This window comes from Choristoneura fumiferana, chromosome 21 (assembly GCF_025370935.1).
Source record: "Choristoneura fumiferana chromosome 21, NRCan_CFum_1, whole genome shotgun sequence".
NCBI classification, from domain to species: domain Eukaryota; kingdom Metazoa; phylum Arthropoda; class Insecta; order Lepidoptera; family Tortricidae; genus Choristoneura; species Choristoneura fumiferana.
The window spans coordinates 15,022,684-15,038,263 of NC_133492.1; the positions used below are offsets into that span (position 1 = coordinate 15,022,684).

The window sequence follows — 15,580 nt, forward strand, 5'->3', positions numbered from 1 at the left end:
ACGACCAATTAGCCCAATGGTTAGAGAACCTTACTATGAAGCATAAGGTATTGGGTTCAATTCCCGGTCGAGGTAGATATCTGTATCAAAAATACGAATGTTTGTTTTCGACTCTTGGGTCTTTATTATGTATTTTTACCCGACTGCCCGAAGGAGGGTTATGTTTTTCGAGCGTATGTATGTTTTGAGTATGTTTATCCGTTGTCTAGTAGGTACTCATAGTATAGGTTTGGGGACTAGGTCAATCGGTGTATATGTCCCATGACATTTAGGAATTATTAAATATTTAATTACTTATTGAATACTTTCTATTGGTTTATATTGATTCATTTAATCCTTTCAGGACGGACGAGGAGGCGTGGAAGCGTTCGCATTGGCAAGAGATGAAGTCTTACCTACACCCAGAGGGGCAGCACGAGGGCTCGCAGCACATCGTGGAGTGCTGCCCCTCCGTCGCCGAGATGGTGGCTCCGAAAGGCGGCCGAAACCCCAACGGCCTATTCGTCGAACTCTATAGAGACGGCGAGAACAAGCAACAACTGTACGAGCTCTCCTGCGCTCCTGACGTGGTCGATAAACCGTGCAGATTCGTCGACGCACGATTGTACAACCAGTCGAGATGCGTCCAAAAGTATTCCTACTCGTACGCGCTTGTACGCAACCCGGCGCCTACAGAGAGCCCCCAGCACCGCCATAGGAGAGAAGGACAATTTTCCGTCCCTGGCGGATGGTCCATGGACTACGTAAGAGTCCGAGCTGGATGCGAATGCCAGCTTACCCCTCCGCCTCAGAAGCGGAGGGTCATGCACAGAAACCCTAACGTTTTAAGAAAAAGACAGGAGCGACACAAAAAGAAAAGAAACAGGAGGTTAGAAGAAGACGATGACACCTGATTGTGGGACTCAGTGTTAGTGCAATCCAGTGGACTTTGAACAAATTTACGAGGAGTTATCTCGATTTAGTATTACAGGGCTGCGATGTTTCTGCGTCTGGTTGGTATTGAGTGAGTGGTTTATCATCGAGTCTTACTAAGTTAGCAATGTGGACGTATGATAGTTGTTTAAAGGATGCAGAAACATCTCAATCTTGATTATGTATCATGTTACCGATGCTATCAAGTGTATGCTAGGAGCCTTCGGTTGATTGTATCTACTGTATTTATTTTCGATATTTCGTCAATAGAGTACGCTTCTTGTTTTAGTAATTAGTTAGTCTCGGGAACTTTGAAATGGAATAATCCGCGGTGCCTTACCGGAATGGTGTGCCTTCAACTTTACCATTGTTGAATTCTGCATCCCTAGTACTTATAGTATTCAAGATGTCATTTTTTTACATTTTTTATCAATATTAGACGCAAATTGGAGCTTTATATGACCAATGTAGTTTACGTAACCACATTGAATCATCGATTGCACAAGTTAATCTAGACAGAAATGAAACACATTTAAGTGTTAGAACAGTTACGATAACAGCTGAGTAGCAAAATGATTTGTGACAAACGTCTAGAGAGAATACGTAGAGGCCCTGTAATTTAACGTAATAGTTACCGTGTAATTCAACTTATAAATAAAATATTTTGTTACTAAGTATGGGTCCCGATGATAGCTCATCAGTTTGGAGATTAGCTCGTGCACAGTTACCAACAAAAATATGAATACAACCAAAGTGCAAAACATATGTATACACACGACCTTAATGTTCAGGCAATAAAGTCCTGTATACATATTTTTGGCACTTTGGCTGTATTCATATTTTTGTTGCTGACTGTAGGTACCTACAATTAAGCTAGTTTGCTAATTTTGTTCGGAACTTGAAACAGAAGATCGGTTTGTTTTTCTTTTTTTTTATGAATCTTTAGGAAATCGAAGAAACCGACGAGTTCTGAGCGACATTAACATTTTAGTTGTACAGATTTAGTGAATAATGTCATATGTATTTCCATCGTATTTTGTCGGAAAAGTTCATATTTATCTTGCTTTCTGAACAAGCTGACTGAAGTTTACTGGAGCTAATTGAAGCAAGATAAATACGAACTTATCCGACAAAAGACGATGGAAAAACATTATTCAATAGATCTGTACCTAGTTCCATTGCACATCACAGTTTCTTGTAAGATTTTTTTAATTTTATAGCGCGGTCGCTGCACTAAGTTGGCGCCCAGCGGAGTTGTTCCACTGTTTTTTATGCTCTCTTCGTCCTAAAATTAAGAATATTTATTCAAATTTAACATTTTAGATTTTTGTTACTATTGTAATGGTACTTACTACTTTTAGGCATAAGTACGACGAGTCAAAGATCTGTATTATTTTCTATTTTGTAACTTTTATTGTATTTAAATCGTAGGTTTTAAGGATAATCATTTATTTATACTGTTTAATACGAGGTATTCCGATATACAGTATGAATGTTTAGAATACGATAAAATCGCTTCCATAAATGTTACGAATGTAAATAAATAATAACACAATAGTATTGTTGACTGAGATTATCTATGCATTTAGGTGTGTAATATGATAGAAACAGTTTTATTTTTTTAATATCCGATTTGATAATGCCATTATTCTAATGTTTAAAGGAGCTTTAAAATTCTAGCATCACCGCACTATTACCATAATTGATTACAGCGCTACCTATCGGTGGGTAGCTAAACAACTCGTGTCTAAAACTGGAAAAAATATATAAATGTAAATTCTTTTGAATTAAATTCACGATAGTCTGACACATAAACACCTAATGTATTTTAAACCTTAAATTAGTCCGTTGAGTTTATATTGTTATAATTACTTAGTATCACAAACAGTGCCATGTTTCGTAATTAGTATAAGATCATTATCATTTAAAAGAGAATTTCGTCATATCTCATAATTTTCATGTAGTCAGTTTTGTACTTAGATATATCAACTGTTCATCTCTGCCACCGAATTTTGATAGATTAAAAATACTTACATAATAAATTGCTTCTGATACGTACCACATGTATTTTGTAAATAAATAAAAAATACAGTATATTGTCCAGCATCATTAATATTTTACACTTTATTGTTGCCGTCAAAAATGAAATAAAAAAATAATGAAACAGAGAAATTGTTTTATTTTCCGTTCGCTACAATGATACGTCGTCTGAATCAAACTTAAAGAAATATTCGTCACTTTTAACTTATTTAATACTTAATTCCTAAATAGTGTTAACCATAGCTTAAGATTATTTAAAAAAAATGCTGATACGCTGTACCCTTAAACAATAAAAAATGGAGATGAAGAACATAGAGATCTACATTTTTTGTAAGTACATCTTACATATTTAAATAAAAAAATGTGCTTCATCTTTACTTATTTGCATCCCGCTTCGAGCTCAGTCCTGATCTGAAAAAGATGTCAAGACATTAGTTTTATTAAAAAAAAATACGTAAACTAAAAAAACTGGTAAATTAGTAACTTGCTTTTAATTTAAAATTACATAAGGTGAGGATCCAATGAGGGTTTTCTAACAAGTGGAATATCTCCAGATGGCGGTAGTACCGTGAGGTTGATTTCACAATATTTGTGTCACATTTGGGACTAGTTTATAAACAAATGACCTAATCACATGCAATAACTGTAAATTCAACGGACCTCATGGAAAAGGCGCCATCTAGCGATAATTTGTCGGAAAATTCTCAGTGTTGAAACAGCGCCATCTAGCGACAAGTAGATTTTTTCCATCTTAATTTTTTTTTCAAGCTGGCAACACCAACATTCAGTCCAGTGCCAAAATTTATCACAGATGGCGTTACTAGTATGAAAGCTACACAGGGCGCATTCAATGAGGGCTATCGCGTATGAATTCGCCACTAGAGGCGCTAGTGTAGCATGAGGTCTCCGAAATGTCAAATCTCATAGTTTTTGGGTGAGCTACGCGGGTTTATAATTAGAATAATTTTGTGAATATTTTGCAATATCTGAAATTAATTATTGCATATATGCGTTCCGGGGCAATGAATGTCTGTGTTTTGAGGCAGTTTTGTCTTTCGGAAACCTTTGTCCTCCCTTTTTTCCGAACAAAACGGGGACTGCAACACTGTGGCATGCTCGATATTTTTATGGTACGGTTTTAAGGTGTATTAAATATGATTTTAATCTAAACTATTTCTACTTTTGGCCACCATGAGCGCTGCGATAGATTTCATTACCCCCACCTAGTACTTCGCACCCTTCCAATTGTACAATAATTATTTTACTGTTTGGTTTCTAGTACTATGCTGAACTACTACCATTTATCATTCTACCATTGTACCATTTATCATTGTACCATTTTATCTAACTAGCACTGATAGATGGAAGATGGGTCACCACTAATGCTGCTTAGATTAGATCGTACCATACCTACTCTTGTGCTTCACTGAATGCGTTGCCATCATCATATCAGCCGTAGGACGTCCACTGTTGGACATACGACCCCATGACATCCCCTAACGAATATATGCTCCATACTGCAGTTACTTACCGAGATACTTCGTGCTGACGTACATGGCAGCAAACCCGACCAGCACGGCGGAAAGTTGCGCCACGCCACCTCCTCGCTTCTGCTCGTGGAAGCGTGCACGCTCACGAGGCAGCACCTCGCTTACTGTCACGTACAGTAGGGTACCAGCGGCCAACGCCTGGAAATGTATGAGGCAACTAGTTATTTAAATGCGACTTCGCACGTATAAACCATTATAAAACTAGCAGCTCAATCTCAATTTCCGAATTTTACTAAATTCCCATTAGAATTTTTAAAAATTGAATCGTCGATTTAATAAATTCAATAGACCCATAAATCAAGTCAATAGACTGTCGTGAATTTCGTTTCTCCAAACCTGGCTGTTGAAATTGCAATATTTTATCCCGATCTCATGGGAATAGCGGGATAAAAATGACCTAGCCTTAATGTTATTCCAGATGATGAAGATGACCCACAAGAGTTTGAGTATTTCTCGAAAAATTTCGTACAACACAAAATTCTAAATGGCAAGAAAAAAGTTATATTAACGATACCTACTGAATTACAAATAGTAATTTTGCAATAATATATCAGACAGTGATGTCAGAGCACTCGAAAGTCATCTATGATCTAAAGATAAACGATATGATAGTTATATCGCATATGATATTATACTAATGATGATGACATTATTATCAAATACGAACGAATACATTACGGACAGCATGTCGTAACCAGAAGACACATTGCAAAAAATGGTATTGAGTTTGAAGACAGAACAATACACTGTAACAATCACGGTGTAGCGTCGAAAAGGTTACTTGCAGTTGCAAGACGTTGCAATCGATTAGATATGGCGTGTATTTCTCATCATGACGGCAGTGTGAAGAGCATAGCCATAGTAAAAAGAGGAGAAGTAAGTTCACTGCAAACGAAAGTATATCGCGCGGCTTAAATGTGTGCGCGCCGGTTGGCGCCGGTACGCACGCACCCGCCGCACGCACACACTGATAATTTAAGGAGGATTAAGTTTTCTTTAGTAAAGGCTGCGCTGCCGTCGGTGCCGTACGTTTTGATTTTAGCTCGCTCGTCTTGCGATGATCACCTTTTACGTTCGCGTACTCGTACTTACGTATTTTTTAGTTGTAAATTAGTAGTATATAAGTGTAGTGTAATAGTTTCGTGCAGGGACACATGAAAATTGACAGTTCAAAGTGGCAAACGTAAACATCTGGAAAGCTATTCTTTTGTTTCTTATTGTTGCCATTTTATATACTGTTATTATTATTCATATAAAATGACCCGTACTTACCTGATTTAGCAAATCATAAGAACCGTGATATTTAGAACTTATTAAGAATTCCGTGTATGGGTAGATTCATTCACGATGACGCGTGCCGTGGTTCTAATTACAATGTCATTAATGGCTAATTTTGACAAAATCACACGTCTTCGTGGATGGCACTAGGTATAACCAACAATGACAAATGCAGCATATGTGCATTGAGACAAATTTTGCAGGAGAGCGTTAAAAATATATTTGTCTTTATATTATACTCGTAAATAACAGTCATGAAATCTTGAATTGCTACTTTTGTACTTAGGTTACGAGTACGCAGGCATTGCGGTATCATCGACGGAATGAAAACTGTCAAAACCGTACCTACTCCCTAAAGAGTAGAAATTCACCCAGTAATAGCTTTTCTATGCGACAAAATATTATCAGATTTACTATTAGCTCTACTATTAGCTTTACTGGCTCTATCTTAGGGGTGATTCTGCTAGCCATGAGGATATCACTTAATAATCTTCAACTTTACCTGGTACACAATGCACAATCTCACACAAATTTCATGGACTCCAAGGCAGCATGAGAGACCCACCTTCAAACAACGGCACGCTAATGAAATACAGTGACCGCTCGGAACCACACGGTTCAGCATCAGACACAAATCTACCGAATGCTTATGGGAGGCTACCTTAAGAACCAGTTAGTCTTGTGTTTTAATATTACCTGCATGATATATAGGAACAGCAACAGAATCTTTCACAGCTTACACCGACTCCGAGCCAGCTCCACGCGCGATGCCTGCGGCTGAGCACCTAGCGAAACGAGCTACGCTGACAATTTGAGCGCACAGCACTCGCTCAGCAGCACACAGCTTAGCTCCCAATCAGTAAAAAGTCTTGCGTTTTATTATTACCTGCATGATGGGCACAGCAACAGAATCCTGCACAGATTTTACGGACTCCAAGCCAGCTCCGAGCGCGATGCCAGCAGCTGAGCCACCAGCGAAAAGAGCTACGCTGACAATGTGAGCGCACAGCGACCGCTCAGCAGCACACAGCTCAGCCCCCAGGCAGAAACCCACCACGTACTTGTGGGAGGCTACTGCGCCGAGGAGCAAGAGGACCTGGAACGGAAACATGGGAATTTAAGATGGATAGTCTAACAGTTCCGATTTGTCCCACAATTATGTTCTGGAGTTTTTCAAGAGCGAAAAACGAAGTTTTGTTTTGGAGAGAGTGAAATTTATGTAAATTAAACATATGTATGTAAAGAGTACACTTGTCGCATGTGCGGCCGGGGGATCCTGTCCCGAATCGGCCTTTAGTCACGAGCGCAAGTGTCGTCGCGATGCTACTTAGATCATCTGCAAAAGATGTCAAGGCCAATTATTATTATTATTATTATGTAAATTAGTTGATTTGTTTACAGTCTAGGAAACTAAATCGCTTTTCAGGTGGAACCTTAATGTGTAATTGCGTGGTAATTGCTGTTATAAATAAATTATTTTCTTTCTTCTTTCTTTCTTTCTTTCTTTCTTTGTGCCACTACTGATGTCATATTAGCATTCCAATAATCTTCCAAAGAATTCAAAGTTAAATTTAATTATTAAACGAGACTAAAGAATATTAAGAAAAAATAACCATAAGTAAGTAAAACTTAACTATAAACTAAATACCTAACTTACTAAATTAAATCTCAAAGTGCCCCCGTGGCATGGTACCTTAAAGGCTGGCAGCATTCCCTCGTTGAATGACGATGGCGATTGTGATTGATGTGAATTATTTATTTATTTATCGATTTGTTTAATATAATAATTATGACATTGTATTTTACATTTTAATAAGCAGTTTTAGCCTCTTAGCCTTTAGAATTTACTGACATTAAAATCTTGCTTGCCAGTTTCTGGTTAAATGTGTGAAACATGTACAACTCATTGCCAACTTTATGTACCACAGGTACTAGTTATAAACAGTAGGGCTACTATGAATTTCGAAAATTGAAGTTCGTATCGTACCGTCTCGCCGACGCTTATATTATTTAATACGACAGTGAGAGGGATGGTACGATACGAATCAAAGAACATCATAGAGATTTCGGCGATTTCGGGGTGATTGGTAAATTTTCCTATCAATTTAGGTTCCTTAAAATAAGGTACGACGACGAGCAAAGCGAGGATGAGCTTAAGGTACAATTTTAACTACTACGAGCGAGCGAAGCGAGCGCACCAGGCAGCAGCGGGCAAAGCGCCGGGACCTAAAATTATTTGGCCCCTACCCGTGCTGGTTGTGTAAGATATTATGGTTACATAAGAGAAACAAGATGAAGGAAGAAGAAGTGTTCCACCAATTTTTTTGGTTATCTGCATGGAATAAAGGTTTTGCGGTCCCTGCTTGAGAAACTTTCTCCCCCAACGGTTATCTGTTCTTCGAGGGATGTGGCCCACCCAATACCTACCACTAACTTGCATATCCATCGAGCTATGTCGGTGACTCTAGTTCTTCGGCAAATTTCTGTTTTCCAAGTTCTATCGCGCCAAGAAACTCCGAGCGTAGCTCTCTCCATAGCTCGTTGCACGATTCTGAGCATCTCGAAGAGGCCAACAATCCAAGACCACGTCATCTCTAATACAGGTTTAAGTTTGTATTGTGGAGCAATTTCGTTCCTACACTTGTGTTGACTAGAGACAAAGAGCGGCTAGCACTAATGACTTTTTCTCGTCCATGTCAAAGGGCGACTTGACATAACGAGTACAATGACAAAACATCGCACAGCCACTCATGCCGAGCCGACCATGTTATGATCTCATTCATGCTGATTTTTTCAGCCACTGCCACTGCTTCTGGTCTTACTTTACTATAAGAGCTTTGATGGCATGCTCTAATGCGACTGATTTTGAATGTAAAAACAAGGGGATCGCGTACCCGTCACTTGTCAAAGTACAGCCTGTAAGAGCATTCACACTGGCAATTCGGGGCAAGTTTAAAAGCGAAGCGAACGCGCAACGAGCTTACGCGAGCGCACAGCGAGGTCGCTGCGTTATTAGAACGCCATAATACGGGTTAGTATCATTTTGTGTGTGTTCTAAAGTGCAACTGGTCTAAAAAGCAGCTGGTCTAAGTAGCAAGTGGTCTAAAAAGCAACTGGTCCTCCTAACCTGGTTTTGTCGAAAACTTGAAAAAACATAGGTTAGGTTAGAGTTGCATCAAGGCGCGAAGCGCCTCAGCCACTCGGAATAGGAGCTCCGCGAAGAGGAGCTCCGTCGATTTTGAGTCAAAGAATTTTAAACCACTTGATGCTTAGACAAGTTGCTACTTAGACCAGTTGCTTCTTGGACCACTTGCTACTTAGACCAATTGCTCATTTGCTACGTATACCAGCTGCTTTTTAGACGAAATGATACCAACCCCGGGTCGCTGCTTTTTGATACAATACAATACAATACAAATATTCTTCATTGCATTCTTTATTGATGGTGACACAACTCTAAATTCTAGGGCAGTAGGTACATTTTGAAATATGTCACTATTCAATCAAAGTAAAATTTTAACGCTCCCTTGATTTTGGATTGTGTCACTATCAGATTAAAGCAATGACCTGTTGTACACTCGTGGCGAAATCGCCCCCAAATCGCCACCTGTGTGATATCGTTCTTAAGCTGCAATGGATGTAGGGTCTGCTTAGTTTATTCACGCTTTGTATTACTCCTCTGTCTTCTTCAAATGCTCAACTAAAAACATTTCTTTACAATTATGTCCTTTCTGAACGTATTTCAATAAATGACCTTGTCATTAGAGTTATTTGAGCCTTAACCCTGGGCAAAGTTAAATGCCAACATAGCTTCAGTAACTGAGTTATAAAAAGTAACAAAATATCTGACCTTCAGAAACCAATCTCTGCATTAAAGACTGTCCCCGATAAAATCCGGGCATGCCTGATCTGGTGTATCTTTGTAATGAATGCTAATTTTCAAGCAGCACTTCTTTGTAATAGTCAGTGGTTATGAAACTACACAATAAAAATACTATCACAATGAAATGTTAGAGCTTCTGTGAGTTTTAGCTTTATGTATTTAACTGTGCCTAAATTACTTTGTACAGCGTTTTTTGATAATCTTCACTAATTTTCAACTTCAATGCCACAATTGTATTTATATTTTCACAAGCTGTTTTACGCTCATTAGTATGTTACCTTTCCAATAAAAATCACGATGTAACTGTTTTCTACTTGGGGGAGTCAGGAAAACTTTCTAATCCTAGCCCCAAAACTAGTTTTTATATGGGAGGCATTTTCTGTCAAAAAGGCTAATTCACCAAAGTTAAAACACTTCCAAATTACCCCAATCTGCAGTCAATTCGAAAAATATTAGCTGTCGTGAAAAGAATGATAATAAGCTATAAAGTGGATTGTCCAATTTTAAAAAAATATATAAACTATACATAAAAACCTAGAAAAGACCGTCAAAAGACGCTGCACAAAATAATTTAGGCACAGTCTAATTATTAGACTCTAATATATAAAGCTAAAACTCACAGATGCCCTAACTTTTCATTAATGGTTATATTTTTATTATGTAGTTTCATAACCACTAATTAGTTAAAAAACATTAGCATTCATTACAGATACACCAGATCAGGCATGCCCGGCTTTTATCGTGGACAGTCTTTATCAGCGGTTATCAAAGCACGCTTTAAAAGTCGCATCTATATGGGTCGGGAAGGGCTATACGGTAGATAACGATAAGAAAACAGACTTAACTCTTGTCGCGATGTGATATTGGGTTTGCAAAATTTTCCATGACTCGTGGAGTATCAGATTTTCAAAGGAATCCATAACTCAGGTATTTGAGATATATGCATTTATCAAATGATTTGTCAAACTCAAAGGAATCCCTGCAGGGATAAGTCTTTTGTACTTAACACAACTTTTATTTATGTAGACAATAAAGAGTAACAAACATTACTTACTGAGTAACCATACGGTGGTGGGTTAGTTGGTAATCAAGTGGTTAAAACCTACTGGAACTGAAAACCATTTTTACACTGGTCTATAAAATCATTACGTACCAGTGGCGCGAGTAAACATTGTCTTAGGTAACCCAAGCTTGAGTCGTTTCCTGTAGGCAACCCAAAGTTGAGTTAGGTTTTACTTTAGGCAACCCAAGCTTGAGTTAATTTTACTTTAGGCAATCCAAGCTTGATTTAACCATTCGTCCTACGTAACACCCTGCAGTTAGTGTACAGAATACACGCATCATACACGTAACGCATGTCATAAGTTAGCACGCTGCTTTAATCTGTGCTGTGATAAGATAACAAATCTATTGTTCGTTTAAATAGGTCAAACAATCGTGGGAAATTATTCCTTTTGAATTTCACGTGCCAAACAAAAAGAGTATCAATTCTGATAAAGTAATACCTAATAACTATGAATAAAACTACTTTTATTAAACAACTAGCTTCAACCCTCGACTTTGCTCTCGTTAGAAATAGGTAGGTACCTTGAGGGTACCTTAACGAGGACTATAAATACAATATAATCTTAGAACCTTTTTTTAAAAGCACAACGTTTGCTCAGACAACGCCATTTGTTGTTTACGGACGAAGTAAAGAAACTTTAACGTTCTTCGGCAGCGCCTTTATCCAGAATTTTGTGTAGCTGCATGTGTGCAGTGTCATGTAAATCTGCTCTGCTGTTATATCGTGATTGAGTAACATTATAAGATTATTTCAAGATTTAATTTGATACTCAAACTGCTTTGGAGACGTTTATTCAAACATAAGCATATTTGTCATTTATAATATTAGTAGGACACAAAAAAAGCCGAACATAGAACTTCCTCCTTTTAATGAAACCGAATAAAGATTAAGCTACATGGTGCACAAAATTACAAAGTCAAAGTCATTTATTGCCAGAACACAGTGATACAAATTATACAGTTCTTCGCGAATCAGGATGTGCTTATGTTCTACCTACATTAGGCATGCAATATTTTTATAAGAAATTCAATTTTCTAACCAATTAATATTTCATTGCGGGTACATTCATAATTATCATTATTAATTATTTAAATTATGTAATTATCATTATTATGTCAAAAAATTCATACAATTAATTTTTGATGCAAATTATAAATTACAATTAATAAATATCACTTAAAATCTTCGTCGAGAAACTCCCGAACGGAATAATAACATTTCTCAAGAAGCCACTTAGTAATAAGATTCTTAAATTTATTTTTAGGGCAACGTCGTATGTGTGTTGGTAAATGATTAAAAATTGTTATTGTCATGTAAAACGAATTTCGTTTAAAGACATTTGATCTTGCTAGAGGCAGGTATAATTTATCTTTATATCTGGTCGATCTAGGAAATTGTTGTCCCTGAGTAGCAAACATATGTAAATTGTTTCTCACAAATAACGCTATTTGTTTAATGCACGGTAGAGGTAGTATTTTTAAGGTTTCGAATAAAGGTCTACATGGGGCCTGAAAATGCGTATTACAAACAGCTCTTACACATTTCTTCTGAGCTACAAATGCCTTTTTTAGGTCTACAGAGTTGCCCCATAACTTAGCTTAGAAGCTACGTAACCGTGGTAAGCTGTTAGTGCAACATCTTTTGAGCAAGTACTACTTAACCTTCTCAGAGCAAATACAAACTTATGAAGTTTATTACAAATATCTGAAATATGTACTTTCGACGAACAAAATTTGTCAATTTCTATAATTTACGTTTAGATTATAATTGCGACCCTTATAAGTTCTAATACCTACTTAATATATCAACTTGCCATTTTGTGCACCATGACTTGTTACTTATGAAGTTAAGACAAAAAGGGGCGGCCTTTTTAGATATAGTTTAATATCGGTTACTATAATGATTTTTAAATAAATTAAGTTTTACCTATTCATTAAAATAAAATAAGAGTCAATTATCTCTTTTAGGGGAAAAAATACTGTGATATTTTGGCAGCTTAGACTACACCAGGCTCGGCTCACTCTGCGATTTTATTTTCCGCTACAAGTAGATGTCTGGGCCCCCTAGAGTGTGCTATTCCACTACACGTGCCGCGTGTGTGTGAATACCAGTTATGCGATGGACAGAGAGGCACGATTCTTATGCCTAAAGTCATTTTTGTACGGCAGTGAGGCTTCTGTACTTTCCTTATTCTGTGAGTAGTAACAGAATAAGTAAAGTACCCTGAATTCCGAGAGTCCTGCGAGAAAAGTAGTTTGCACAAAAAAGGCTACTGATTTGAGCAACTTATTATAATTTACTTTATATTCGATAAAGCATTCGCAATCGTTTCAAAATATTTTTTAATTACAATGCGATATTGTGAAGACACGTTTCATTTTAATCGTTTTGTTTGATTGAATCATCGTAACATTACTTATTAAATAAAACAGATAAACGCTGTAGATAGCCTCAAATTTAAAGTACGTTAAACAAATACAAGCGTCTACTCACCTAATCAATCACTCATACTTTTTATTGTTTGGTTTCATACTTACACTGAATAATTTCGTCAGTGGTGCTTTTCATAACAAAATCAATACACGGTTTTTTAAAGTAAAAGCGAAAGAGCGACAGAAAATTTCAACACGATTTTGTAAAGCATATTTTAATCGAGGCACGGCATTGCATATGAATAGGTATGCTTTTGGCACTGTATGTTATATTTTATACTAGCCGTTACCCGTGACTCCGTCCGCGTAGAATTCGGTTATATGAATAGACGTGATGAAGTAACAAACAAACACACAAACAAACAGACTTACAAACTTTTGCATTTATAATAAGTATTAGTGGGATGCCGTCATTTGAATATACAGCCAGCATCATAAATATCGGAGCTGTATTCGTGATGTCTGAATACAACCATACTGTTAATCGCATGAGAACATTTTCGAACGTTTTTGAGCTCTAGACAGCTCTGATATTTATGATGGCAACTGAACTTAGATATTTCTTACCCGAGCCGAGCTCTGCTGCAGACCAATGGCCAATCCTTCCAGCAAACTATGAACGAACAGCGCACAGAGCAACCCAAGGAAACCAGAAGAACTCTTATTACACGGTGCAGTATGGCTGACATGACACATCCTAGGATTATCTGTATCTCCACAACACCTCTCCCTTGTGTCCAGTTCCCCATCACCCCCCCTCAAGTCTTCATGAGGCCGGAGCAAGCTCGTCTGCTCAGTCCCATACGTAGGTTTTGGATAGTCATGAATCCCTCCTCTGCCGTAGAAGAAGTGGACTAGTTCGTCTACGAAGTAAACTATGAAAAAACCGAGGCATAAAAGAAGTTCAGAGTACTGCGGGAGATTTTCTCTTGCTTCTGGAAGCATGTGGATTAGGGAAGTTGAGAGAAGAACTCCTGCTCCGAAGCAGAGAAGGCAGGATATTGTTAAAGGGTTTCGTTGTCTGGTTCCCTCTGATATGCAGGCAGGCAGCATGCCCGTCACGAAGGAGCCAAGTCCTAAAGCCAGTATGGCTATAGCTTTCGATGTTGTGATATCCATTGCCATTGTTTAATCTCCACTTCTTTAAATGCCACTGGTTTTGTGTCAATGTTCTTCCCGTCCAACTATTATTTCTCTCTTTGAGTAATAGTCTTTTGTTTTTTTTCTTTGTGCTTTTTTCTCATTTATACTCTTTATTTCACTTCAACTTTTAAAACATGGTTGTCCTAACGCCGGTAGAACACGTCTGCCACAGGTTTCAAACAAGGCTATTGGTTATCTGTACTATTTGTACACACTGTTATCAAAGTCAAAACACAATCCTCACATGTCACGTACTTATTTCAATACTAAACGCTATCGGGTAATATAACATTTTACATGTCTACCCGGCGCGGCGGCGGATTAATAATGGAGCTAAATTATCAAAAACATACGCGCACAAAACTGTTTTTACTCACGTAAAACTAAACCACTCACTTTGTTCCTGCGAAATAAGAATCAAATTCACATGACTCATGCAGGACGCAACGGCAAAACAATCATTAGATTGTACATAAAGAACGGCCAATGTAACTAGACCTGTCCAATTTCGCACTACTTAAGACTGCTAGCGAAAAATTCCGCGTAAATGAAGGTTGGGGATCTTAATTAAATGGTTAAGAGACAAAGAGGAAGTTTTAGTAGCTACATGTGATAGTGCCGTTCTATTTGTATGATTAATCTCAATTTGTTATCTATCAGCGTGTTATCTAGCAATAGAGGGGTACTATAGTTTACATTAATTACTTATCATATAATCTAGCACATTTGCTGATGCGGTGTAACATTAATTGTTTGTTATTTTTATACAACAGTCTGTAAGACTACTTCTTCTTCTGTGCACTTTTACTTTATTAAAATAGATACAGAACTACTCATACTTATTGAATTACACATCTGCAAAAAATTATACAAAATTATATCACCATTCAACAATTTTACTTGAACACTTACTTGAATTATATGTTTGTGTAGGTATATCTATTCAGGCAATCTGAGGCCGTTGGATTATAATGTATCTTAATTTATTGAATCAGGCGTTACTTTGCGGAAGGCCATGAACTGTAAACAATTACTTGTTGAACCGCGATATTAAAAAAAATATATATACGCGTCGACTTCACAACCTCCCCAGTTTTTTTTTGTCGGTTAAAAAATAAAAATAGCTACGTCTATAACAAATGTGTGTTCAAGGGTTCAAGCAACTCCTCCGCGTCCTTGCTGTAACATAAGAACACACACATCACATAAGCCCAACTATCACCTCCACGATACGCTCACGCGTTTCGAACTCAACCAGTTCGTCATCAGAACAACA

The 15,580-nt window shown here is 37.5% G+C and overlaps 2 protein-coding genes across 3 annotated transcripts in view; one reads left to right on the top strand and one right to left on the bottom strand.

Moving 5' to 3' along the window:
* The window catches only part of LOC141440023 (uncharacterized), a 32,315-nt gene extending 29,575 nt beyond the window's left edge, over nt 1-2,740 (top strand). For both annotated transcript variants that reach the window (XM_074104481.1, XM_074104480.1), the window contains exon 3: nt 344-2,740. In XM_074104481.1, the coding sequence (XP_073960582.1) occupies nt 344-893 (550 nt within the window). In that variant the 3' untranslated portion in view covers nt 894-2,740. The remainder of the gene's footprint in view (nt 1-343) is intronic.
* A 331-nt stretch (nt 2,741-3,071) lies between these two features.
* On the bottom strand, nt 3,072-14,812 carry Zip88E (Zinc/iron regulated transporter-related protein 88E). Its single transcript, XM_074104479.1, has 4 exons — nt 13,729-14,812; nt 6,667-6,876; nt 4,484-4,640; nt 3,072-3,363 (listed from the first exon to the last, which is right to left on the bottom strand). Exons 1-4 carry the CDS (start codon nt 14,284-14,286, stop codon nt 3,353-3,355), a joined length of 936 nt encoding a protein of 311 aa, XP_073960580.1. The 5' UTR covers nt 14,287-14,812; the 3' UTR covers nt 3,072-3,352.
* Between the last annotated feature and the right edge of the window lie 768 nt (nt 14,813-15,580).

Bases quoted from the DNA above. Each gene is read 5' to 3' on its own strand.
- Zip88E (XM_074104479.1), bottom strand. From the start codon at position 14,286: ATGGCAATGGATATCACAACATCGAAAGCTATAGCCATACTGGCTTTA. The intron at 6,877-13,728 runs GTAAGAAATATC...TTTCCGTTCCAG, and splicing joins TGCAGCAGAGCTCGGCTCGG to GTCCTCTTGCTCCTCGGCGC. The intron at 4,641-6,666 runs GTAATAATAAAA...ATACATTTCCAG, and splicing joins TTGCTGTGCCCATCATGCAG to GCGTTGGCCGCTGGTACCCT.